General features: G+C 39.8%; 1 protein-coding gene across 1 annotated transcript; it reads left to right on the forward strand.

The window, feature by feature from the left end:
* Positions 1-1,921: 1,921 nt before the first annotated feature.
* LOC117483107 (mucin-2-like) lies at positions 1,922-24,840 on the forward strand. The gene is made up of 45 exons (XM_034131268.1): positions 1,922-1,926; positions 4,598-4,695; positions 5,456-5,500; positions 5,965-6,190; positions 6,579-6,708; positions 6,841-6,904; positions 7,619-7,701; positions 8,057-8,252; positions 8,336-8,461; positions 8,547-8,667; positions 9,193-9,328; positions 9,411-9,488; positions 9,592-9,661; positions 9,798-9,935; positions 10,049-10,198; positions 10,390-10,484; positions 10,572-10,704; positions 11,241-11,484; positions 11,630-11,670; positions 11,798-11,886; positions 12,111-12,265; positions 12,380-12,518; positions 12,690-12,794; positions 14,013-14,207; positions 14,358-14,430; positions 14,513-14,682; positions 14,835-14,991; positions 15,160-15,270; positions 15,462-15,603; positions 15,750-15,778; positions 15,955-17,457; positions 17,597-17,797; positions 19,535-19,773; positions 19,922-20,108; positions 20,229-20,448; positions 20,676-20,839; positions 21,034-21,103; positions 21,843-21,952; positions 22,042-22,073; positions 22,169-22,319; positions 22,395-22,432; positions 22,545-22,652; positions 23,263-23,302; positions 23,464-23,572; positions 24,059-24,840. Exons 1-45 carry the CDS (start codon positions 1,922-1,924, stop codon positions 24,225-24,227), a joined length of 6,885 nt encoding a protein of 2,294 aa, XP_033987159.1. The 3' UTR covers positions 24,228-24,840.
* Positions 24,841-25,044: the final 204 nt, after the last annotated feature.

Here is a 25,044-nt window from a genome sequence, read left to right on the forward strand (position 1 = left end):
TGATGCGATCAAATTGTGTCTTGGGGATTACATGAATTTTAAGAGGATGAATGGTTGCCATAGACCCCTTTCCCGAAATAGAGGCACTCACCGTTAATCTTATATTTTCAATTTTGGTTGTAAAAAATGATGCAAATTTGTTGCATGACTCAGTAGAGAGTAGGGATGTGCATCTCCATCACTGAGGCCGATACGATGCGCATCTCGATACGCTACCAACGATACGATACATTAACGATACCTTTGAAACACCAGGCGATGCGATACGATACGATTCACCCCTGTTGCGATACAGTTCGATACGATTTGATTCAACATTATGCGATACGGGGCGATACGATGTGATTCAACACGATGCAAAATAATGATACAATTCAATATGGTACGACAGAGGATTTTGTTTTATTCCTTATATGCAGCAAATCATACATTAACAAAAAAGTGCTTCACATATTTGCTTCTCTCTACTAGTACTGCACATCCCATCATGCTGTTTCTTTTTTACCTTAAAAAAAACAAACACTTGGACCTTTCACAAACTGGCCTTTTCACAAGTGTAGTAGTGTTCTCTGTCTCCAGAGTACAGTACAATGTTATAACACCTCACAGTTAAACAATTTAAGGATGCCCAGGATTAACAATGTGCAAATAACAACTACCATAGTGCAATGCACATACAACTGCCAGCCTGATGTGCTTAACACTCTTTCATAGGCTAACTCACCAGTGAGCAGAAAGCAGTGGTTTCTATAGGAACAATAAAGAAAATAACCTTTCACAAACAGGTATTTCATAACTGCTTACAATTGTAAGGAAGACATTTAAACTATTATTGGCAGTCACAGGCTGTTGTAAACTAAACACCACTCTCACTGACAGAACACCTCACTGAGTGATTGAACTCATATGTCTTACTTTCAGGTTTCTCTTTTCAGCCGCAGACCCCATGTTGCCTCTATGTGCGTCGCTAAGTTCCTCGTACTACTTGTGTACTTTAAAGCCGCACGGCATCGTTTACAATTTGCGAGCGATTTTTCAAGTTGTCCGTCTTTCTTGAAAAATTTGAAGTGTTGCCAAACATTTGATTTGTAGGTATTTTTCGGTGCGCTGTGTTTCTCTTTCTCCTCGACTTCCATGTGTGTTGATAACTGAGACTCTCGGCCTCCGTAGTGGCGAAGCAAAGATCAAAGATCGTCTCTGCTGAGTGCTGACAAGATGAGGGGATATTATATGAATGAATCGTTTTTTTACCGATGCAAAGACGCTACAATCGATGCATCGCGAGTTCAACCCAAACTGTAGCCGATGTGCACTCTTTCAACCGGTGCACTCGCATCTTGAACGTTTATGCCAGTGCACCGATGCGAATCGGTGAATCTTAACATCCCTAGTAGAGAGGAGTTCAGGGGCAATTGGTATGCGGGGGTTTGATAGCCGCCGGTCAACAGTTGAAAATAACGCACGGGTGTTATTGCTGTTTTTGCTGATTATATCAGAGAAAAAGGAGCGTCTTGCGTTCCGTAGTTCGTGATTATAACTATGAAGACTGTCCTTAAATATCTCAAAATGAATGAGAAGATGTGACTTGCGCCACCTGCGTTCCGCTTTTCTACAATGTTGTTTGCGCAGCCTCACTAGCGTGGCATTTCTCCATGGTGCTTTATTACCAGAGGTTGGGTTTCCTTTAGCAGGGGCAAGAGCATCAATCAGACATGTCGTTTTTGACCTGAAATGATCCACCATATCATCAACACTGTTGGATGGAAGTCTGATAGTGGAGGAGAAAGCCTCAATAAACAACTTGTTTGTGTCTTCAGTTATGTGTCGTTTTGTGAGAATCTGTGTTGTCCCTTTATTAGAAATGCTGATATTCATTTTGAAAAAGATGCAGGAGTGATCCGAGAGGCCAACATCAGTGACCATGAGGTTAGAAATATTGAGACCTTTGGTTATAACTAGGTCAAGAGTGTGGCCCAATTTGTGAGTGGGCCCTGTCACATGCTGGGTTAGTCCATAGCTGTCCAGAATATTATTAAATTCGATAGCTCTACTGTCCTTGGGGTTGTCAACATGAATGTTGAAGTCACCAACCATGAGTATACAGTCAAAATCTATGCAAAAAATCGACAATAGTTCAGACAAATCATCACAAAATTGTACAGAATATTTTGGTGGTCTGTAGATAGTTATAAACAGTGCTCGACAGAAGGAATTACATTGAACGGCTAGGTATTCAAAAGAGGGAAATTATTGTATTGTTATTTTCTTGCATTGAAAAGCATTATTAAATATAGTAGCAACACCTCCTCCTTTTCTGTGTGCTCTGTTTTCACCCAAAAAATTAAAATTTGGCGGGGCTGTTTCAATGAGAACAGCTCCACTGTTGTTCTCGTCTAGCCAGCTTTCTGTGAAAAACATGAAGTTAAGGCTATAATTGTTAATACAATCATTCATTAAAAGTGACTTGCCTGCAGTACATCAATTATGTGGCCCCCACCACCATCAAAGTTGCCCATCCCTGGTCTATATCAACCCTATGTTTGGCATTTTCACTTGAGAAATGTCTTAAAAGATGTATGCCAAAATAATGCCTAACTCGAGGCCATGACAACTCCCGTCTCTCATGTTGTGGACTCCCTCTTATGAACACTCAATCATTGTCATTACCTTCCTTCTCCATTATTGATCAGGCTTGAAACACAGAACAGTAATCTGGGGGAACATGCTGCATGGCTGCAGCCTGGAGAGATGACATGGCTGCAAATGCTTTCATGTGGAGAGGATCAATATGTGGACAGTGGTGTCCCACAAAAAGGAGATTGAGTACGTCCTGATAACGGATGATTGAGCCAATTAGAGAAGGAGGGTAATAATGGAACGAGCTTCCTGTACGCATTATGGTGTACATGGTTTCATGAGGGAAACCTATAATGGCTCTTTGAAGGAAATTAACCTTGTGATGTCTGCTGAGTAAAGGTCTAAAGACAGTGATGTGTGTCAATCATTTTTAAGATCCGTTTTAAACCTTCAATCCAGATGATCTGAAATTAGGTAAGGGATTTAGCCCTGATCTGTCCACTAGCTATAACATTTCCTAATACTCATGAACAGGGAATATAGAAAATGTATAATCAGATTCCTATGAAATGTAGTCAACATATGCATGTACTGTCAATCCTACTTATCCAATGTAGTACAAAATGCAAAATAGGATCGATTATTGGTAACTGAGTCCCATAATAGGAAAGCTATTGAAATAATCATGACTTTCAATAACAAAAAACTGAATTTTCATTTAAAATATTTATTTAAAATAGAAAAAGCTCTAGAATTCAATAAGGAAAGTAATATGGGAAATGTGCACGAAGGTCCAGGCCTTAATATAATATGCTTTTGTAAGATATGTTAAGTAAGCAAGTTGCTGACACATTAGCCATATCTAAACACCCTAATATTATCAATTGGAACATAATACCTTAATTCACAGGTGGTGGGTAAAGAGTGATTAAAAGCCTCCGTACTTAAATCAGTGAGGCGGTAAAAAGATTTCACACATCAGCAGGCTACGTTAATTGTTCAGCTTAACCATGGAAAGAAATCTGAGTAGCTGCAGAACACAAATTTTAAACATAATCTGGTGCTTTCCCTCACCTCTGAAATAGAAAAATAACCAACCACATCCTGGTTCACGCACCCTGGCCATTTAGCCCTTCCTCATCTGTCATATTGTCACCATTGATCCTCTGTTAACGTTCAAGGCATTGTCTGGTTTTACAGTGTTTGCCAAAAGCAAGCATCTATCTCTCCATCAGGAAACATTTGGGTTTAAAGGAAAAGTGTCTCAAGTTTCAAACTCTCTTAGTCTTCCCCTCTGTGTTTGTGCATCTATCGTGGCCTTTTTTGTAGTCAAGATTTATTTTTCACACATAATTTCCCATTAGGTCATAAATTGAAGGTATGTTGGTGGTTCCCAGAGTCAGAGCGTTCAGCTACCAAGCTCCCTTTCTCTGGAACCAATTAATTAGGGAGGAAGACAGTGTCGAAAAATGTTTGGACACAGTTGGACCTCCCTGATAAAAACAGGAAGTTTTGAAGACCAAACTTTTGAATAAAGCCTATATTTAGAGGTGGTTTTAGATCACCCTGTTGTCCTACATTTAATGGTATTTTTGTCTGTTTTCTATGGTTTTTTATGTATTTTTACTCTCTTTCTGTTGTGTTTTATCTCGTGTATTTGTATTTCACGTTCTATCTTGTCTTTTTAACATTTCTTGTCATTTTATTTATCTTTTAACAATGTCATCTATGCTTTTTGATCTTTAAAGCCCAAACGTGTTTTGTGATATTGGGCTATATATAAATAAACTATGATGTGATTCGAAAGGGATTATTGGGAAACCATGAAATAGATTCATGTAACTGTAAATGCTTTATGATTTGCAGGATATCCGTGAATATGTGTGATCATTTCCAAGTTTCTCTTAATCGTTAATCCTAATATATTTTTTTTAGTTTCCTGGTTTGCCTGCGTGTGGTGTGATGGGTGGTTCAGAGTTAGACGCTGTATATAAAGCCATGTGTTGGGCTGTGGCTGCAGTTGCCCCTGGTCTCACCTGCTATCCTGCAGCCACAGAGCCACAGGCAGCATGGCCTCGCCGCGATGGATACTGGCAGTCTGCGTTTCTCTATTCTCAGGTACCAATTACTCATTTAATCATTTGAATATACTTCAAATTTTCCAAGCAAAAAAAGTGTCAAGGAACAAGACTATTACTAAATCAAAAATATACAATATCACCACATTTCTTCAAAAGAAAAAGCATAAATAGCTACATGATAAGGATGTTTTATTATTTTAGATATTTGTTGTTTTTTATGGTTAACAATATTTATTTTGTCACATTTTACAAACTGGAGTAGGAAAAGTAAATGTCATCAGTGCCACATTGAGTGGTGAATTAAAAGAGGATATTTATTGTACTTGATTACAAATTAGAGGTACTTGTAATCTACTATTATAGTATTTTAATTTGCCCCTTCTTTATATTTCTACTATAATGCAATTAAAAAGCAATTACCTTTTACTCAGCTAAATTCTTTGTAAGCTTTAGTGACGAGTTACTTTATAAATGAATAATTTAGACACAAAGATTATGATAATATTTTAAAATGTTATGCACTATTGTAGATTAAACCACACAATGGTCAAATAATGTAATGGGCACACTTGATACTCTAAAGAAGAGCTAGGTTAAAGTACTTTCTAATGACCTGGTACAGTACTTTCAATAACGGACCTTTGTGTACAAAGTATTTAATCGTACCACATCTCTATTTTGAATTAGCATATTGTAACACTAACCTGCTGTATCCATTTATTTGTGTTGAAATTAAATATTTCATTTAAAAAGATATATATTTTGACTTCCACCTTGACACCGTATTTCTCTCCCAGTGTTAGGCACCGGGGAATCGGTCACAACAACTGAAAGTCAGAAATGTGAGTATAAATTATTATTGGATCCTAATCAGTTAATTATACATAAAAAAAACTTAATTAATAAACAATTTTATTAGCTTTATTTTACAATTTTTTGTCAGTTGCTTTCTGGAGCTAGACACAGGACAATTTCACTGCATGTTTTACTCTGTAAGATTGTGTATGTAGAAAATAAAACCTTATTTGATTTGGTTTTTATAGACTTGTATAGTGATAGTGAATTAGGTGGCTTGTTTATTTAGAATTGTTACTTAAAATCATCTTTTGTTATACAATATTACAAGAAAAGGAGCAGTCACATTGTCTGTCATGTTAGAAGTACTAAAACCTTTAGCAGGAGAAACACAATACATTTGGACAGTGATATTTGAAACCCTCCAGAAACATACAAGAAAAACTGAATGGACTTATTGCTTTATTATTGAGCTCCGTTAAGTCGTCGTTAATCAGTAACTTGTTCACAGATACTTGCAGGACTTTTGGCAGCGGCGTCGTCCAGCCTTTCAACGGTTCAAGTTTCTACGTTCGGTCCAACTGCATGTTCCTCCTCACCCACTTCACCCACCACCGGGTGGAGTGTGACATCACCACACGGCGAGAGGACGACGGGCTGCTGGTCCGAGTCGAGATCATCATCAACAAAGTCAGGACTGTTGTGCAGAATGGAAGCATCCTGGTGGAGGGGAAAAGGTTTGTGCCAAACCAAAACCCAGCCTGATCCTGTTTTATTACGTAAAGAAACTTCAGACTGTTTTGCCAAGGAAGAAATCATTCCCTTAAATGGCTTTCATAATCAACCTTTACTGTGAGGTAACACTTTTATGCATTCCTAATGTTATTAATGTTAGTCAATTATTAGCTTTGACTTTGGGACTCTCGATTGTTAATAGTTTGTCTATTAAACAAATGTAATACCTAACTACTTTTATATATATAAATCAATGAGGAAATAGGAATACATAACTTTTCTCGTCAGTCAGGGGCACTGAAGCTGTTTAAGGTCAGGTGCTAGTCTTAATTGTGTGGAACCTGTTTCCTCTATCTGTGCTGATATCTCTGTACATTCATTTGTTGACAGTGTTTCCCTTCCATACGACCACACCTACCAGCATATCTTTCAGTACGGCATCTACACCAAACTGAAGAGCTCGCTGCTTCCTCTGTCCGTCACCTGGCACAATGTTCCCGGAGGAGTAGACACTTTGTGGGTGAGTTAATAACATTCAGAATAAACCGTAGCATGAACCCATAATCCTTGTTGTGGATTATTCACATGTAGTTAAGGATTGCAGAACAATAACCTTACCCACTCAACCTTTATAAAAAAACGTGTTGTTAAGGTGGAGTTGGAGCAGGAACTAAGCACCGACATGACTGGACTGTGTGGAAAGCACACCACCCAAGGTATGTTGGTTAAAAGACAGAATTAATATACGTTTTTTAGCAGCAGTGCTTTTATTAGTAGCGGTATTTATAATGTTGGTAGGAGCTGAAGTAGTCTTATAACGTCCTATAAACTAGTTGTATATCGAATAAGTACATACCTTTAGCTGTATATCAAACGTTTAAAGGTGGGGTAGGTAAGTTTGAGAAACCGGCTCGAGATACACATTTTGTTATATTCCATGGAATGCTCTTAACATCCCGATAGCAATGAATATCTCAAGTGCTTTGACAACAAATCCATAACAAAATGTCATCTGTGGAAGCCGTAGTACTGTAAAAAGCACGACCAATCATTTTAGCCGGCCCGGCTAAAATAACTGGATGGCCTACCTGCCTGTCAGCCTTCCATCTGTGCACAGATTTATCTCGTGCCCTCATTGGTCATGTGCGCGTTCGTGTGTTGGAGGAGGGGCTCTGTAAGGAAGTAGCAGATTTCTTCCGGCTGTGTATTTTCAAATTCTTGCGCACTCGAGCTGGTTTCTCCAAAATTACCTACCCCACCTTTAAATAAAGACAAAAAAACAAGTTAGACCACAGGTGTAAAATAAATGTTAATGTTAGTATTCTAATCATTATAATGTAGCTGATTAAACTAATGCACACATTTAGCTATTGCCAAACTTTGACGTTTTTATGCATCGCTCTAAGAATTTACAATGTTCATGAAACCAGGCAACAAGCAGCAGTTGATCACAGAGAGCGAGCGAGCTGATGACACGTGTCAAACCCGAGATCCTTTCTTCGCTGTCAATCAAGTAAGTGAACTGTTGCAAGATCATATAATACCCAGACCCCGTCCTGGGGAGGCCCGCCCATACAGGATTATGGCCCTGCCTGGAGAAGTCAGCATTATTATTGTCGACCATAAATAAATAATAATAATGTTGTTTCAAGATCAGTGAAATTCACTGAAAAAGCACATATGTTACTTATATGCTAATAATTATTCAGCAATAACTGTTGAGCCCATGCCACCTATTATTTTTAACCTTGATCCGGCCCTCTGAAATCAAATGGCCACCCCTGCATTTAGGTCTGCCGCAGTGTCTGACAATACCATAATATAAAATTGTTCCACATTGAAAGTGATTTCTCTCATAATACTTGTAGGCATGCAGGGAGTTCTTTTCCTACACCCTGGAATGTCTGCTAGCTCAGACGCCTCATTATATTCAACTCTGTGAGGAGAACATTTACGGCTACGAAACGAGCAAATACATCGGCTGTGCTTTCTTCAAAGAAGTAGTCCAACAGTGTGGAGACAACAGCCATGCCTGGGACATTTGGAGAACGGTTACTCACTGTGGTAGGTGCTCTTCAAAACTAGATTTTGAAGTTCTTTAAATTTGGACACTTGATGATATTGCCTGTTTCTGTGTGTTTATGCAGATGAGCCCAGGTGTCCCGGGAATCTGGTTTATGTAGAACTGGGTGCAGCCTTTTTTCCCAGCTGCTCCAATCAGAACCCAACCTCCTCCAACCAGGAACTCACCAGCTCCTGTGTCTGCCCTGAGGGTGAGCACTGTCTGACTTTAGAATGTAGCTCTTTACTTCTCATTAGCCTTTACAAGCCTAAAAGTTAAACTAATTTGTGTTGTAGGTACGGTGCTCAATGATCACGAAGATAGCTACCAGTGTGTGAGTGTGTCCAGCTGCCTGTGTGTGTTTGCTGGTAAAAGCTACTCACCCGGAGACATACTTAGCACTAAGTGTCAGTCATGGTGAGTGGGTGGAAAACTGTTTTAAAACATACAAATGATCCATGAGTTGCACATTATCTGTCGTAAAGTTTTACTTTTTTTCACAAAGTCTTTATTGATCAGCAGTATTTAGTATGCAATATATGGAGAAATAAATATGACAAATATGTTTAGATATGCCTACACCCCCTTTTACAACTACTGTGATTCTGTATGTATCCTGTCCTGAATTTTCCTTTACCTCACATTTTAATAAAATCATCAAATCATTCTGTCATAAAGTAATATGATAATAATTCTGTCATAAAGAACTATTACGTTTTTACGGGTGTATTGTATTCTTTCAATTGACCTGCATTGTGCCATAAGCTTGACTAAAGCACCACTTGCAAGTTATTTTTTCAAGTTTGTGTTTTATGCAATGAAGCTAAATCAATAAATGTATATCCATTAAGTATCAAAATGAGGTTATTTGGATAGTGTAGTGTAGTGATATCATCGGTCTGATGTTTTTACTGTGAGTTTTTTTCTCGTGTTTTTCCACAGTACGTGTGTCGATGGGAAATGGCAATGCTCTGAAAACCTCTGCCCCACCAGATGTGTAATCGAAGGGCAGTTTGTGACATCATTTGATGGCAAAAAATACGTCCTGCCTGGTAAATGTAGATATGTGGCTTCACAGGTAAATATTTCCCACTACCCACAACATGTAACATTAACCCATGCTGTCTTTTTATGGTACTAACTTTGTTTTTATTTTCAAGGGTCTCTACTGGACAATAACAATAGAGTTTTCCAAAAAGGCACCCTCACTAAAAACTGTTATTCTTGAGCTTTTTCAGGTACTAGCACTCTTTAAAGTTGAATTTAAAATTACACAATCAAACAATCAAAGAACACTGATGAACAGTCATTAAATATAAACACTCTTTCTTGGATTTGCAGGAAACTTATACATTCTCTCAAGACAGGGTTCAAATTGGAGGGGAGACGATCACTGAACTTCATCAATCTGGTAAAATAAATTGGAAGAACAGTTGTCCATTTGATCTATTTAGGGTTCCCGTAATATGCCTGGTAACCTTGTTATTAATCCATAATGGCCTTGTTACCAAACCACTGATAACTTACCCCCCTCTGTCACCTGTCAGATCATGCTCTGGTTTTCTGGCAGTCCTCCATGTACGTCCAGGTCGACACATCCTTTGGTATGAAGATCCAAGTCCAGATGTCTCCTGAAATCCAGCTGTACATCACCCCGCCCAAAGACCACACTGGCGTAATCTCAGGTTAGGATCTCAGTCTAAAAACAAGCCAAAATATATCACAATCTCCCAAAACCAAATACAAAAAATACATCCTTTATCCTCTGTTTTGTTATCACATACCGCATGTCTTCCAGGTCTCTGTGGCAACAACAACAACGACACCACAGATGACTTCACCACCAGCAGCGGGATCATCGAGAACTCTGCTCAGCCGTTCGCTCAGTCCTGGAGCGTGGGGGTTTGTGCAGTGAACATACCGGACCCCTGCATCAACACTGACAAAGGTACCAATTACAAATGAGATACTTGTGCTTTTAAAATGTCGGAAACGTGTAGAAATCCAAACACATGGTTTATTTGTTTACCTAAATTCTGCATTTTTGAGATTATAAGCTATTTTCAAAAGAAAATAGACATCAAGTTGTTACATTTTGATAGTAGAAGAATCAAATGTGCTTTTTTTATATTTTTACAGAGATTTTCGCTGATGAGAAGTGCTCAGTGTTGAACATCCCCACTGGGATATTTGCTAAGTGCCATGGTCATATCCCTACTAATCACTACCACACGGTAAAGGGCCTTGTGCACAAATTAAATCCTTATTATCAACATTTAATGGTTGTCGCCTGTTGTTCTTACACTGATTCTTATGTCCAGGCTTGCATCAAACGAACATGTAACTGTGGCAGCAGCTTGTCTCAGTGCCTGTGTGTCTCTCTGGGTAGTTATGCCGAAGCCTGTGCCAGTCTGGGTGTTGTGATTGGTGACTGGAGGAAAGCTACCAACTGCAGTGAGTTCAGCTTTGATAAAAATACCATTTATTCCATCTGCATTCTCACACTTTATTTTACACAGTCCACTGAGAAGAGCCAATGTAGTATGTTCACATTTTTTAAATTTCAAATTACTGATGACAATTTAAGTATGATTTCAACATCGTCTACACAACAGATGTTAATAAAATAAATGTAAATACATTTGCAACAACTTTTCACACTATGTTTATATTTTAGATTACTCTAACTTAATCTGGATGTTTCAAATTGTGCATTCTTTACTTACTCCAAAGATACATATTTTTCTACTGTTGATATTTATATATTTACTGTTAATTTTTCATTTATTTTAATATTTTTTGCAATCCTTTGTTTACATGCTGCTGTGACAAAACCCATTCCTAATTTGGGATCAAAAAAGTATATTTTATCTAATTTAATCTAACTGTGAATGTAAAGACTTTACTATGTAAAGGAAAATGTCACATATTCATATTAATAGTATTAAATCAGTGGTGTATGTAACGTTAATCTCACTGTTGTGTCGCAGCTTTGAACTGTCTAAAGAACCAGGAATTCTCATACGACACGCAAGCCTGCAAACACACATGCCGCTCCCTGTCGGGCCCGGACCCCCGCTGCGGACTGGACGACGCTCCGGTGGAGGGCTGCGGCTGTCCGGAGGGAACTCACCTGAACCAAGGAGACGTCTGCACCCGAAAGGCAGAGTGCGACTGTCACTACAACGGCGGGACGACCCCACCAGGGGCTGCTATTATCGACGGACGAAATTGGTGGGCATTTAAAACATAAATAACATTAATCATAACATTTTCACAATTGGTTGAGGCTTTATCAGAGCTGTTATAGTGTGCTCAGTAGTCTACATCTATGGTGTAAACATGCTTAATCAAAGTTATTATCATGTGTTTATTCCAGCCTCTGTGTAAATGGAGAGCTGAACTGTTCCCAGGATTGTGGTAAATATATATCTAATTTTTTTATATAATCATATTGAAATCCTACCTTTGTTATATGTGCGCCTTTCATTTTCATTCATTAGTAAAAAGTGTAACTTGACAGTGTGTGAATCTGCTTGAAACACAGGGTGCAGAAATGGAAAGGTTTGTGTGCATTGCAGCGAGTACCCTGTCAACACGGCTCAGAAAACCTGTGAGAGTCTCAGCAAACCAATGGTAGGACAACAGATTATATCTTTATGTACAAGGCTTGCTTATTTGTGTCTTATCATTTATTCTACATTTTTTCTGACTGATAACCTGTAAAAACGGGTGGACGTATTGTTTTGTGATGAGCATTTACAAAAATCAATGTCAGTGACTTGCATCCCATACATTTACACTTCTTTTCTTTTGATGGGACAAACTTTGAGCCAAAATATTTTGTATGTGATGACTAGGGTACCAATATGACCTGTGAGAGTGGCTGTTACTGCCCACATGACCAGTATGAGGATCACCGTGGACACTGTGTTTCTCTTGATAACTGCACCTGTGTGTACAGCGGCAAAGTGTTCAGTGCAGGACAGCTCGTCAGCACCAACTGTAAAACATGGTAACACTTGCTGCTTTTCTACTTGTTCGTTAAAAAAAATTGTTGTTCCTTCAAAAGCTAATCGAGCCATGATGCAGAGGGTGAATAAAAGGTTGTCATCACTCTGTGTTTCAGTGTCTGTGGTCAGGGTCAGTGGCTCTGCAGAGACGAGCCTTGCTCTGGGAAATGTCAGGTTTACGGCAACGGACACTACCAGACATTTGACTCCAACTGGTACCGCTTTGACGGACAATGTCAGTACACACTAGTAGAGGTGAGAACAAACACTGAAGATGGAATAGTATTTTCATGTGTCTTAGCTTTGTCGGCCTCTAATGCATCATCTGTCCATCATCCAAATACTATAAGACATTTAAACAATATGTAGAACACAGTTTGCCTTATTCTTCAATAACAATATATTTTTCTTCTGCATTTTATTCAGGATGGCTGTGGAGATGGAAACAGCACCTTCTCTGTCAGAGTGGAGAGCGTCCCCTGCTGTGATGAGGCGCTCACCTGCTCTCGCTCCATCGTCCTCGACCTGCAGGTGGATGGCTTTTTCCGTCATTTTTCTTTACTAAGACTTTAAGTTATTGTTCACCTCTTTATTATCCATCTTTATAAAGAACTAAACAAAAACTAAACACTAAGAACTGGCACTAAAGAAGGGGAACTACAGACCTAATATAATACAGAAGGAATGATATTCAGCGATAGTTGAAATAAATTAAGCGCAGACAGGAAATGAAATATCTGAGCTGAAACTAAATGTGATCATTTCAAATGTCAAATACAACAAGAATCAATTAAAGGGCCCATGTCATGGCCATTTCCACTGATCATAATTCCATTGTTGAGGTCTACTAGAATAGATTTATATTGTGCAATTTTCCAAACTCACATTGGTTTCTCATACAGCATCTCTGTAAACTAGTACGTGTATTCACTGAATTTCACTCTCTGCCTTTAACGGCTCGTTGTAGCTCCAATAGCTCCAGCCCCCACCCTCCCTGTGAGCACAGTGTGCTCTGATTGGTCGGGACGTTGTGAATCGCGCTGAGCTCCGTGGAGGTGTTGTTTCCTTGTTAGCGATACACAGCCAAACACAGCCAAACTCATCCTGAGCACACACAAAGTCACAGCCGAAGTAAAAACAATAAGTGTGGCTTGATATTGAGTAAGAAAAAGGTTGATAAACGCTGTGAGAATGGGTCTGCAGAGAGAATTTCGCCGCGATCGCAACTGTCTGTTATCAGCCTGCAGCCAGGTAGGAAAATCAGCTGAGCTGCCCTGCACACAGATGTGTGTGTGAGGAAGTCCGTGGATTGGTCAATTTGGGCTTAACGTAACAGCTCCGCGGACGTAACGTAACGGCTCCACGGATTGGTCCATTTCGTTCCGGGTACGGCTTGACATCATGCCGTACCCGGAACGAAATGGAAGAATCAAATGGACAATGACGTATCTCCAACGAGGCGTTTTGGGGAGGTATTTTCTGTGTTAGAGTTTTACTCGCTACAGGGTGTACTTTGAGGGTTTGTGACTCTGCACACCGTTTACATGCATAAAAACCTTCATTACACACAAGGGGACGGGTAATAACCGGAAAAGCATGACATGGGCCCTTTAAACAACAGATTATTACAACCTTATATAATTCAGTTAACATAAATATGAATAATATGTTATTTAAGGCAATAAATGGTCGTGAAACAGCAGTCTGAATTTTCCAATACCATGAATTGTACCTGTGTTTTCATTAAAGGACAAAGTCACCCTGACACTGAGCGACATGAAGGTAACCAGACGCTACCATGAAGGCTGGACTCTGCAGGGAGACTCACTTTACTCCACACACACTGTCGGACTTTACATCATAATCTCTGTGCCGAGCAGAGGGATAACTCTCATCTGGGACAAACACACCCGCATCACTATAGAGCTGCAATCACACTGGAGGGTGAGTGATTGTCACATTATCCTAAAAAAAAGTATATTATGCACTGCTAAACATAAGGTTAACATCGAATGTTTACTGATTCATATATAATTAGCTCAAGTGAACTGTAAAACTTAAGTGTACTTGAATTTGTAACCATTTTATTTGCAGAACCGAGTCTGTGGCCTCTGTGGAAATTTTGACTTCAATGAGATGAATGACCTACAGATAAGTGGCTCAGCAGGTAGACTGGTTTCTCTTTTTTGTAAAGCACTTTTACTTTTGATGTTTGTCTGACTAACATTAGAACAAATCTATTTTTTTAGTGGTGTCCAGCCCCTTGGCATTTGGCAACAGCTGGAAAGTGGCCACCCCTCCCTGCTCGGATGTGACAACAGAGATATTTCCGTGTGAACGCAACTCCTACTGCGCAGCCTGGGCCCAGCGGCGCTGTATGATTCTGACAGGAGACACCTTCAGTGAATGCCACCTCAAAGTACGCATTTCACATATTTAGCATGACACCAGGATCAATAGCTGGATACCTGTTCATGTCTTTAATTGCTATAGATTCAAATGTTTTGCAAGATAAAAAATATATTACTATTTAAAGTAATAGGGGGCGCCCTTTTATTAAAAACTCAACAGGTGGATCCAACTTCCTTCTACCATGCGTGTGTGCAAGAGTCTTGCTCCTGTGAGTTTGAAGGCAAGTTCCTGGGCTTCTGCACGGCCGTGGCAGCGTACGCAGAGGCCTGCAGCGACCACGATGTTTGTATAAATTGGAGAACTCCGGATTTGTGTCGTAAGTGACAATCATTTTTCTTCTACAGAAATTTGAATTTTGTGTGCAATAGAACTGACACATACATAAAGTAATCAATCGTTATATCTAACAATCCATATGATGAAAGGTTTGTTAGATAATATTAGAAATGTGTAAAACTTTAACCTGTGATCATTTAAACATTAGCGGTCTACTGTGACTACTACAACGAGCAGGGCCAGTGTAGCTGGCACTATGAAGCCTGTGGAAAGATGCTAACCTGCGGCAAAGACAACTACATCACTCACAAGCTGGAAGGTAACAGGACTCTCATAATAGTATTCAAATAAAACAGCTTAACACAATTCTTAATCATGTGATGTCTAAATCTTACATATTTGTTCTTATTCAGGCATTAGTGCAAACAAACCCCGCCTCACAATTAATATATCTATTGAATGTTTTTTTGTGCCTATAAAATAAAAATGATGTGTATTTTCCAAAAAAAGGCTGCTACCCCAGATGTTCAAAGGAGGAGCCATACTTTGATGAAAATACTGGTGAATGCACTAAATTGAGAAATTGCACTTGTGACTTTAATGACGCCATCCTTCAGCCCAGGGCAGTGGTGATGATGAGGTCTGTTGAGTGGTAAGTTGGAACATTCTTAATATAAATATAGTATGTTCAAATATGTAAATGTTCAAGATAAACATAATATGAAAAATGTTGCACTTTTCATAACTCATTGCATTGATAACTGGATTTTTCTAACTCTTTAACATTGTGTTTGTCAGCCGCTGTGAAAATGGGAAAATGAATTGCCGTAAGTATCAATTAAAGTAATTCACCATTAAATGTATTATTTAATTTGTCAATGAACTGTTATAAAAGGAAAAAAAACATTTGTAGCAAACAGTTTTCTCGAAGATTTAAATTACACAAAATTCAACTTTACAGAAACAAAACACCAGACCACAATTCCACCTCTTTTACCAACAGCACCTCCACCCACCACACCTGCCACCACCACCGCTTCAACTACAACTGAAACAACTGTGTTTTCCACCACCATTACTACACCACCAACTACAGCAGTCTTAACTACGACTGAATCATCATCAACAACACCCCGCAGCACCTCCTCACCAATGACAACCACTACCAATGTCTCAACTACCACTGGAGATTGGTCAACCTTGCTTTCCACCACTGCTACACCAACAACTACAACTGTCTTAACTACAGATGAAACATCATCAACAACGCTCCCCACCACCGCTACATCATTAACCACAACGGCACATACTACCAATGACACAACTGTATATCCTACTACCACTACACAAACAACTGAAACATCATCAGCAATGCCCCCCACCACCTCTTCACCAACGACAACCACTACCAATGTCTCAACTACTACTGGAGATTGGTCAACTGTGCCTTCCACCTCTACCCCAACAACTACAACCACTTTAACTACAGCTGGAACATCATCAACAACTCCCCCTACCACCTCTTCACTAACGACAACCACTACCAATGTCTCAACTACTACTGGAGATTGGTCAACCACCTCGACACCAATAACCACAACTGCAGTTACTAACAATGAAACAACTGTGTATCCTGCGACTACTACACCGATGACTACAACAGCTGTAACATCTTCAACAATGCCCCCCACCACCTCTACACAAATCCCAACCATTACGAACGTTTCAACAACTGTTGGAAATTGGTCAACTGTGCCTTCCACCTCTACCCCAACATCTACAACTGCCTATACTACCAATGAAACAACTGTGTATCCTGAAACTACTCTACCAATAACAACAACAATAACAACTGCCCTAACTACTGCTGAAACATCATCAACAACTGTGCTTTCCACCACTTCTACACCAATAACCGCAACTGACTATACTACCAATGACACAAATCTATCTCATAGTACCACTACACTAACTACTACAACTGACTTAACTACAGCTGTCACATCCTCAACAACACCCTCCACCACCTCTACACCAATGACAGCTACTGCTAATGTCTCAACTACTCCTGGAAATTGGTCAACTATGAATCCTTCAACAATTACTACACCAAAAACTACAACTGACTTAACAACTGCTGAAAATTCATCAACAGTGCCCCCCACCACCTCTACACCAATTATGACCACTACCAATGTCTCAACTACTCCTGGAAATTGGTCAACTATGAATCATTCCACCATTAATACAACCACAACTGCCTCAACTACAGCTGAAACATCAACAACGCCCCCCATGTCCACCATGTTTTCCGACACCTCTACACCAATAACCACAACTGCCTATGCTACCGATGAAACAACTGTATATCCTACCACGATTAAGCCAACACCCACAACTGCCCTAACAACTGCTGAAACATCATCAACAATGCCAACGATTTCTTCTACACCAATGACGGACATTACCAATGTCACAACTACTCCTGGAGCTTGGTCAACTCCAGGTATATGTCAAGTATTTGTTGCATATTTCTCTCTTTTTATCAGTTAACTAAGCAGTCAGATCCTTAAATTACCCCAACTGTGTTTTATCAATTTCTAAATTCACTGTCTTTTAATGTTTTGTGTTTATCAAACCACCAGGGTGTGAGTGTAAAGACCTGAAGAGGAAACTAAGCTGGGGTTGCGGCGAGATGTGGACAGAGGACTGCTTCGATAAGAGCTGTAGGGAGGGGAAGATAGAGTTGACTCCAGTGGTTTGTCCAGAGTCTTCAAGGCCTAAATGCCCCAGAGACCAGGCCACACAAGTCTGGGATGGATGCTGTGAAACATGGAAGTGTGACTGTAAGTTGTCTGTCTCTGCCACTGTTCTTTTCTCTAAATCAGCATCAAGACATTTAGCTCCCAATTCCTTTGGTTCATCCACACTGATGTCCATCTGTCTTTATAACAAAATGCCTAGTGAGGCTGTATTCAAGGAATTATAAATACTTAAAAGTAGGGTAGGTAAGTTTGAGAAACCGGCTCGAGATCGCTAGAATTTGAAAATACACAACCGGAGAAAATCTGCCACTTCCTTATAGAGCCCCTCCTCCAACACACACGAACGCGCACATGACCAATGAGGGCACGAGATAAGTTTGTGCACAGATGGAAGGCTGACAGGCAGGTAGGCCATCCAGTTATTTTAGCCGGGCCGGCTAAAATGATTGGTCGTGCTTTTTACAGTATTACGGCTTCCACAGATTACATTTTTTTATGGATTTTTTGTCAAAGCACTTAAGTCTTAAAGGAGAGGTGTGATGGCCATTTCCACTGATCATAATTCCATTGTTGAGGTCTACTAAAATAGATTTATACTGTGCATTTTTCCAAACTCACATTGGTTTCTCATACAGCATCTCTATAAACTACGTGTATTCACTGAATTTCACTCTCTGCCTTTAACGGCTCGTTGTAGCTCCAAAAGCTCCAGCCCCCACCCTCTCTGATTGGTCGGGACGTTGTGAATCGCGCTGAGCTCCGTGGAGGTGTTGTTTCCTTGTTTAGGATACATAGCGAAACACAGCCAAACTCATCCTGAGCACACACAAACTCACATCCGAAGTAAAAACAATAAGTGTGGCTTGATATTGAGTAAGAAAAAGGTTGATAAACGCTGTGAGAATGGGTCTGCAGAGAGAATTTCGCCGCGATCCCAACTGTCTGTTATCAGCCTGCAGCCAGGGAGGAGAAATCAGCTGAGCTGCCTGCTCCCTGCACACAGATGTGTGTGTGAGGAAGTCCGTGGATTGGTCAATTTGGACCAATCAGCGGGGGCTTAACGTAACGTAACGGCTCCACAGATTGGTCCATTTCGTTCCGGGTACGGTATGACATCATGCCGTACCCGGAAGAATCAAATGGATAATGACGTATCTCCAACGAGGCGTTTTGGGGAGGTGTGTTAGAGTTTTACTCGCTATAGGGTGTACTTTGAGGGTTTTGACTCTGCACACCGTTTACATGCATAAAAACCTTCATAACACACAAGGGGACGGGTAATAACCGGAAAAGCATGACACCTCTCCTTTAAGTGCTTTGACAAAAAATCCATAAAAAAATGTCATTCCATGGAATGCTCTTAACATCCCGATAGCAATGAATATCTTAAGTCTTAAGATATTCGTTGCTATCGGGATGTTAAGAGTATTCCATGGAATATAACAAAAAGTGTATCTCGAGCCGGTTTCTCAAACTTACCTACCCTACCTTTAAGTCAGGATGCTATCATACTCCTTCAAGCTTAACATACTAACATTTTGCAATTTCTGTTTCCTATGGTTACCATCTTTCTTTAAAATGCTAACTTTTACTTACTAGTACTGAACCAGAGTACACGTAAGACTGGACATTTTTCCCAGGTTTTTGGTTATTATATCCCCAAGATTATTACAATAAAATTGCAGTCCATTTAATAGTTGTTGAAATGTTTTAGTCTGGACCAAAGCGGTGAATTGATGTGCCAAAAATGCCATCCCTAGAGCCATATGGGGCTAATTTTGAGAGAAAAATATTAAAATCTCATATTATGTTCCCTAGGTCGCTGTGAGCTGTATGGGGATCCCCACTACATCTCTTTCCAAGGAGTAACCTTTGATTTCCTGGACGAATGCACCTACCTTCTTGTTGAGGAGCAGTCAATACATTATAATCTGACCATTGCTGTGGACAACTTTGCCTGTGTGGAAGGCCTCCTAGGCTCGTGTGCTAGAGGCATCATCCTGAAATATCAGAACAGTACAGCTACACTCAGTATCCTTCAAGATAAGATAGTACAGGTAGGATATATTTGTATTTATTTATAGTACGACATTTCACCATGGACCCTTATAAAATATATTGACGATAAAGCTACAAGGATGCTGATAATCTGCCGTTCCCTTTTGAATAAGAGAGGTTGTTTGATTTTGATCTTATGTGCACTAGGCCACTCTGAACAACGTGACCATACAGCCACCATATGAGGAGCCTGGGTGGAGGTTTGAGACCACCGGATATGTAGTGTCAATCTACCTCCCAGACCTGCGCTCTTATGTCTCCCTCACTCCGTCTTACAGCCTGGTGGTCAGTCTGGCCATGGAGCATTTCCTCAACAATACCCAGGGACAATGTGGTGAGTAATGGATTGAAAGGGAGTGGTTAAGTGCATATGAGAACCATATATATGTGCTAACGTGGCTAAAAGCTATACACAGTGTGTTTATGTTAATTCCCACCTCTTCATCTTCCCCAGGAGTGTGTGGTGTTGGATCATGTGTCCGTAAAGGAGGGCAGATCGAGGATGACAGCTGCTGTAGTAAGACGGCCAATGACTGGGTGTACCACGACCCCCTCAAGCCCGCCTGTGCTTCTGCCCCCAGAGACATACCTTGTATCTCACCCACTACAGTACCCACAAGCCCACCCCCTACCCCCTGCCCTGCTAGCCCACTATGTGAGCTGCTACAACACCCGTAAGCTCAACACACTAACACACACAGTCGTATACACTCATCAGCACGTTTCTTGTGTGTCAGAATTAGTGGTAGAATTGGGATTTAGTGTGATCTACTAAACACCTATTGCCACTTGTACCAGTGTTGTATATATTCTATACCATCCTGGGCTGACTGTCTTTCTGTGTATGTCGTGACATGTTGTATATTACATATTAAAAATCGAATCTGTTCTGTTTCCCCAGAGTCTTTTCAAATTGCACACCGTATGTGGATCTGGACCTTAAAATGAAGAACTGCAAGTTTGATTCATGCACGAGTGGTCCGTGCGCTTCACTAGAGCAAGCTGCTAAGGAATGCAAGGTGGAATGGTGTATTGACTGGAGAAGCCTGACCAATGGGACCTGTGGTATGTATCTTTTATCCTTTTTCTTATACTGTAAAGCAATACCAGTCAGTCTAGAGACCTTATATATTTGCAAACATGAACATGTGTTTTGTAGACCTGACTGTAATGATGTTTTGATTAAAAGTGCCAATGATGTATTCCTCTTTAAAGGGACACTAACGTTAATAACTTCACTTTTTTTGTTCATGTTTCAGATGTGCCTTGTGATGCGGGATTGGTTTACAGAGAATGTCAAAAGAAGCCGGATGGATTCTGCCATGGAGGGTTTGTTTAGTTTACTCTAAAGGGGCCCTATTATGCTTTTTGGGGTTTCCCTTTCCTGTAGTGTGTTACAAAGGTTTTTTGCATTTAAAGGTCTGCAAAGGTTCCCTCCAGAGTGAGTTTCTCTCCCACACACCCTGCCTGAAACGCATGAGAAAAATAAAGCACTTTTTCAAACATTAAAGTAAACATGTCACAGTAGAGGCACAAAATACAAATGTTAACTTGTATTGAATTTAAAGGTAGGGTAGGTAATTCACTTCAGAAACACTTTTTGTTATAATCCATGGAATGCTCTTAACATCCCGATAGCAATGAATACATTCAATGCTTTGACAATAAATACATACAGAAATGTCATCTGTGGAAGCCGTGGCGCTGTAAAAAGCACGACCAATTATTTTCACCGGCCCGGCTAAAATAACTGGATGGCCTACCTGCCTGTCAGCCTTCCATCTGTGCACAAACTTATCTCGTGCCCTCATTGGTCATGTGCACGTTTGTCTGTGTTGGAGGAGGGGCTCTGTAAGGGAGTCTGAAGTAAGGGGCAGGTTTTTTTCGGCTGCGTACTTTCAAATTCTAGCGCACTCAAGCTGGTTTCTCCATTCTTACCTACCCCACCTTTAATAGGGCCCCTTTCACCAAATAACATCCTTACACTTGTGGTGACTTTTATATCTCTTCTATTTTTTTCAATCCTGCCGATATTTCCACTATTTATATTTCTCTTCTGGTTTTACAGAGCACATTATCAAGGTGACACCACTGAGAACTACATTGGAGGCTGTTTTTGTCCCAGTGGCCAAGTCAGAGCAGGAAATCATTCATCCACCTGTGTGGACACCTGCCGCTGTGAGTACACTGACCTATAAGGCTGACCGTCACACCTAGATGTTTTTGTTGTCATAACTACTGATAATGTAGATTTTCTCTTCCATCAGATTGTAAAGGACCACTTGGTGAGCCCAAAATGGTGAGTTTCTTTGTCTCAACAGTGAGTAAAAAGTAGTATCTCTGACTTTAGATCGAATTCTACATCCAAAAAGTATTCTTCCACCTGTCTTGCAGCCTGGTGAGGTGTGGCAGTCCGGCTGTAGCTGGTGCACATGTAACAAGCAGACTGTCAAGGAGGAGTGTCACAAACTTCCTGTTTCAGCTCCCCTCTGTAGCAGCACTGCTGTACTGGTGAACAGATCTTGCTGCGGTGATCAGATTTGCGGTAAGCACTGGCACGGAATTGATTCGATTTTACTTATGTTAAAAACAAATAACACACTTTTACTTATTTTTTCAGTTGAGAAGACATGCAGTTATCAGGGAAAAACATACAAGGTTTGTTGCGTCTTATCTTATAACATGCTCTATATGACAAAGAAAAGTGTTTATTCTGTATTTTAGATTGAAATGAATGATGTCTTCTCATGGTTCCTCTCTTTGTGTGTAGATGGGAGACAGATGGAGGGATGCCGCCCATCCCTGCACGTCATTTAGTTGCAGCAAAGATGGAATTCAGACTGTGATTAAAGTCTGTCCTACAGAAGAGTGTCAGGAGGTACTACACACACCCTGTAATGTGCCTTGAACTCGTCATTTTACAAGCCTTATTCCAAGTAGCAACTTAGGTATTACTGGAATTTCCACAGGCTAAACCATTATTTTACATTAACAAAAATACACGTTTTTCATTAACCTTTATTGAGTGTAGAAAGCAAGCATTGTTTTCTCACAAAAGATAAATAAAAAAGGTTTTCTTCTTACTTTTAAGTAGTACATGAGATGCCAGAGTGCTTACAAAAGCATACAAAATCTAAATGGACTAAAAGAGCTTGTTTACCCAAAAAGTGCGAGGGGAGTATCCCACAGACACCTCAGCAGAGGTCTGGGCTAAGCCTCAAATGTCCTTAAATCCTTGAATCACCCCCGTGTCATATAAATTAATGATTTGCTTTTTAATGTTTATGAGTTTGACTTGATAAAAAAACAATAATATTTGTTATTTAATGGCCCCTGGCCTTCTGTCACCTGCAAATGTGGCCCATGGGTTTACCAAGTGAAAAGAGATTAAACATTTGGAATAAAGAAGCTGATTTAAGCCATTAAGTGATTAAATACAAGCAGAACCACCGCCATTTAACCTTGAGCTGTTGTGATTTATTCACCAGGAGGACAGGATTTGGGACGACCAGCACTGCTGCTTTTCATGTAAGTTCAGTGAAACTCAAAAAAATATGGAAGTCATTTATAATTGAACTCTCTTGCAGTGTGTAATCACTTTTAAGTTAAGTGATGTGATACTTTCCTGCAATAAAAACTTGATAAAGAGGATGTATCTTCAACTTTTGGTTAACTTATTTTGCCTTCAGGTAACCAGAACTGTGCTCCGAAGATGACCAGTCTTAACCTAACAGTAGACAGCTGTGTTGCCGTCATACAGATGCCTGTGTGTCAGGGCCAATGTGATTCTGAGCCCAGGTAAGAGTTAATATACTTGTCTCTGATGAATAGCCAGTGCAGTGGCCATTTAATAAATGTACATTGTTCTAGCTCACAAAGCAGATATAAAATCTGCTTCTTTTACATATGCTCTTACTAAAGTATATAGTTTAAGAGCACCAACCATATGCTTTGTAATATATCATACATTGTAATTCTGCTAGTAAGTCGCCATTTCAAAAGAAAAAGGTAACAGTGATCAGATTATGTTTTTTTATATAAATGTAAGGAAATACAGTTACCATTTTTAGTATTCTCATTCATTATCCTGTTACATGTAATCCATGAATCCCCAAGCATGCAAATAGAAACACTTATGACAGCCAATCAACACATTCCTAGGTTTTTCTTCATTTTTTCCTCCAGTCCTCTGTGTAATCAACTCTTTCTCTCTCCCCTCCGTCTTTCTTACTCCCTCCACCTGTCCCACTCTCCCCCCTTTGCTTTTTCTTCCTCCACACACAGGGTGGTGTTACACAATGACCTGCAGGTGGAGCAGCAGAGCTCCTGCTGTGTGGAGAGACTCTTTGAGAGGAGATTAGTGACCCTGCAGTGCTCTGACCTCACGACCAGGAGCTACAACTACACGCACATCACCAGCTGTGAGTGCAGATACTGTACTGTACTCTGGTAGTGTACTAAAGCATACTTTTGAGGGGCTCTTCATTCCTGCTACTTCATATACCACTAGAATTCAGAGGCAAATTCTGTATGATTCACTCTATCCATTTACTTGATAACTTTAATTTAGTTAGAAGATTCTGATTTATAAAACGAAATATAATCAACAAATAATGTTTTATGTTTTATTATTTTATGATAAACTTTATTGAACCCTTAATGAAACTCACAATCTACCTGCCAGTAGATATACTGTCCTCCTTTATCATTTGCAATATTAAAGTGATGATCACATCAATGTATCATTCTTTGTAATCCAATGATATGGTATTTTATTTGTTTTACTTGAAGTACATATTGATGCTCATACTTTTGTATTTAAATGCAGTACTTTTACTTATAGTAAGAGTATTTTTACACTGTGGTATTGCTAACTCAGATAAAGAGTACTTTGTCCACCACTGAACATACTGCACCAAAAATGACTGACAGCACAGACTGGACAGCATTTCTGTTATATACTTAAGATTCTCCAAGTCAACATATAATGAAATAAAATGTAATGGCTTATTAGTTTTTTTCTTTTTCAAAGCAATAACTGAATCAGTTTTCCATCAAATAAACGCCTTGACTAATCATCTAAGTATGTGGTATGTTTTTTCTTTTGGGCAAAATCAAAGCATTAAACTAAACTTCAATGTACACTTTGTCACCTGTAGCATGAGATTGTAGCAGATTAAATAATTAATAAGTAAGCATCATAAACACATGAGCTACCATAAAAAGGTGGATGAGGGTCATTGCATCCCACTTCCTCTTTCAAGATGATC

The sequence above is a fragment of the Trematomus bernacchii genome, unplaced genomic scaffold (assembly GCF_902827165.1).
Source record: "Trematomus bernacchii unplaced genomic scaffold, fTreBer1.1, whole genome shotgun sequence".
Lineage (NCBI taxonomy): Eukaryota > Metazoa > Chordata > Actinopteri > Perciformes > Nototheniidae > Trematomus > Trematomus bernacchii.

Coding starts and splice junctions, on each gene's coding strand:
- LOC117483107 (XM_034131268.1), top strand. Junction 9,662..9,797: donor CACTGAACTTCATCAATCTG/GTAAAATAAATT, acceptor GTCACCTGTCAG/ATCATGCTCTGGTTTTCTGG. Junction 21,104..21,842: donor GATGGATTCTGCCATGGAGG/GTTTGTTTAGTT, acceptor CTGGTTTTACAG/AGCACATTATCAAGGTGACA.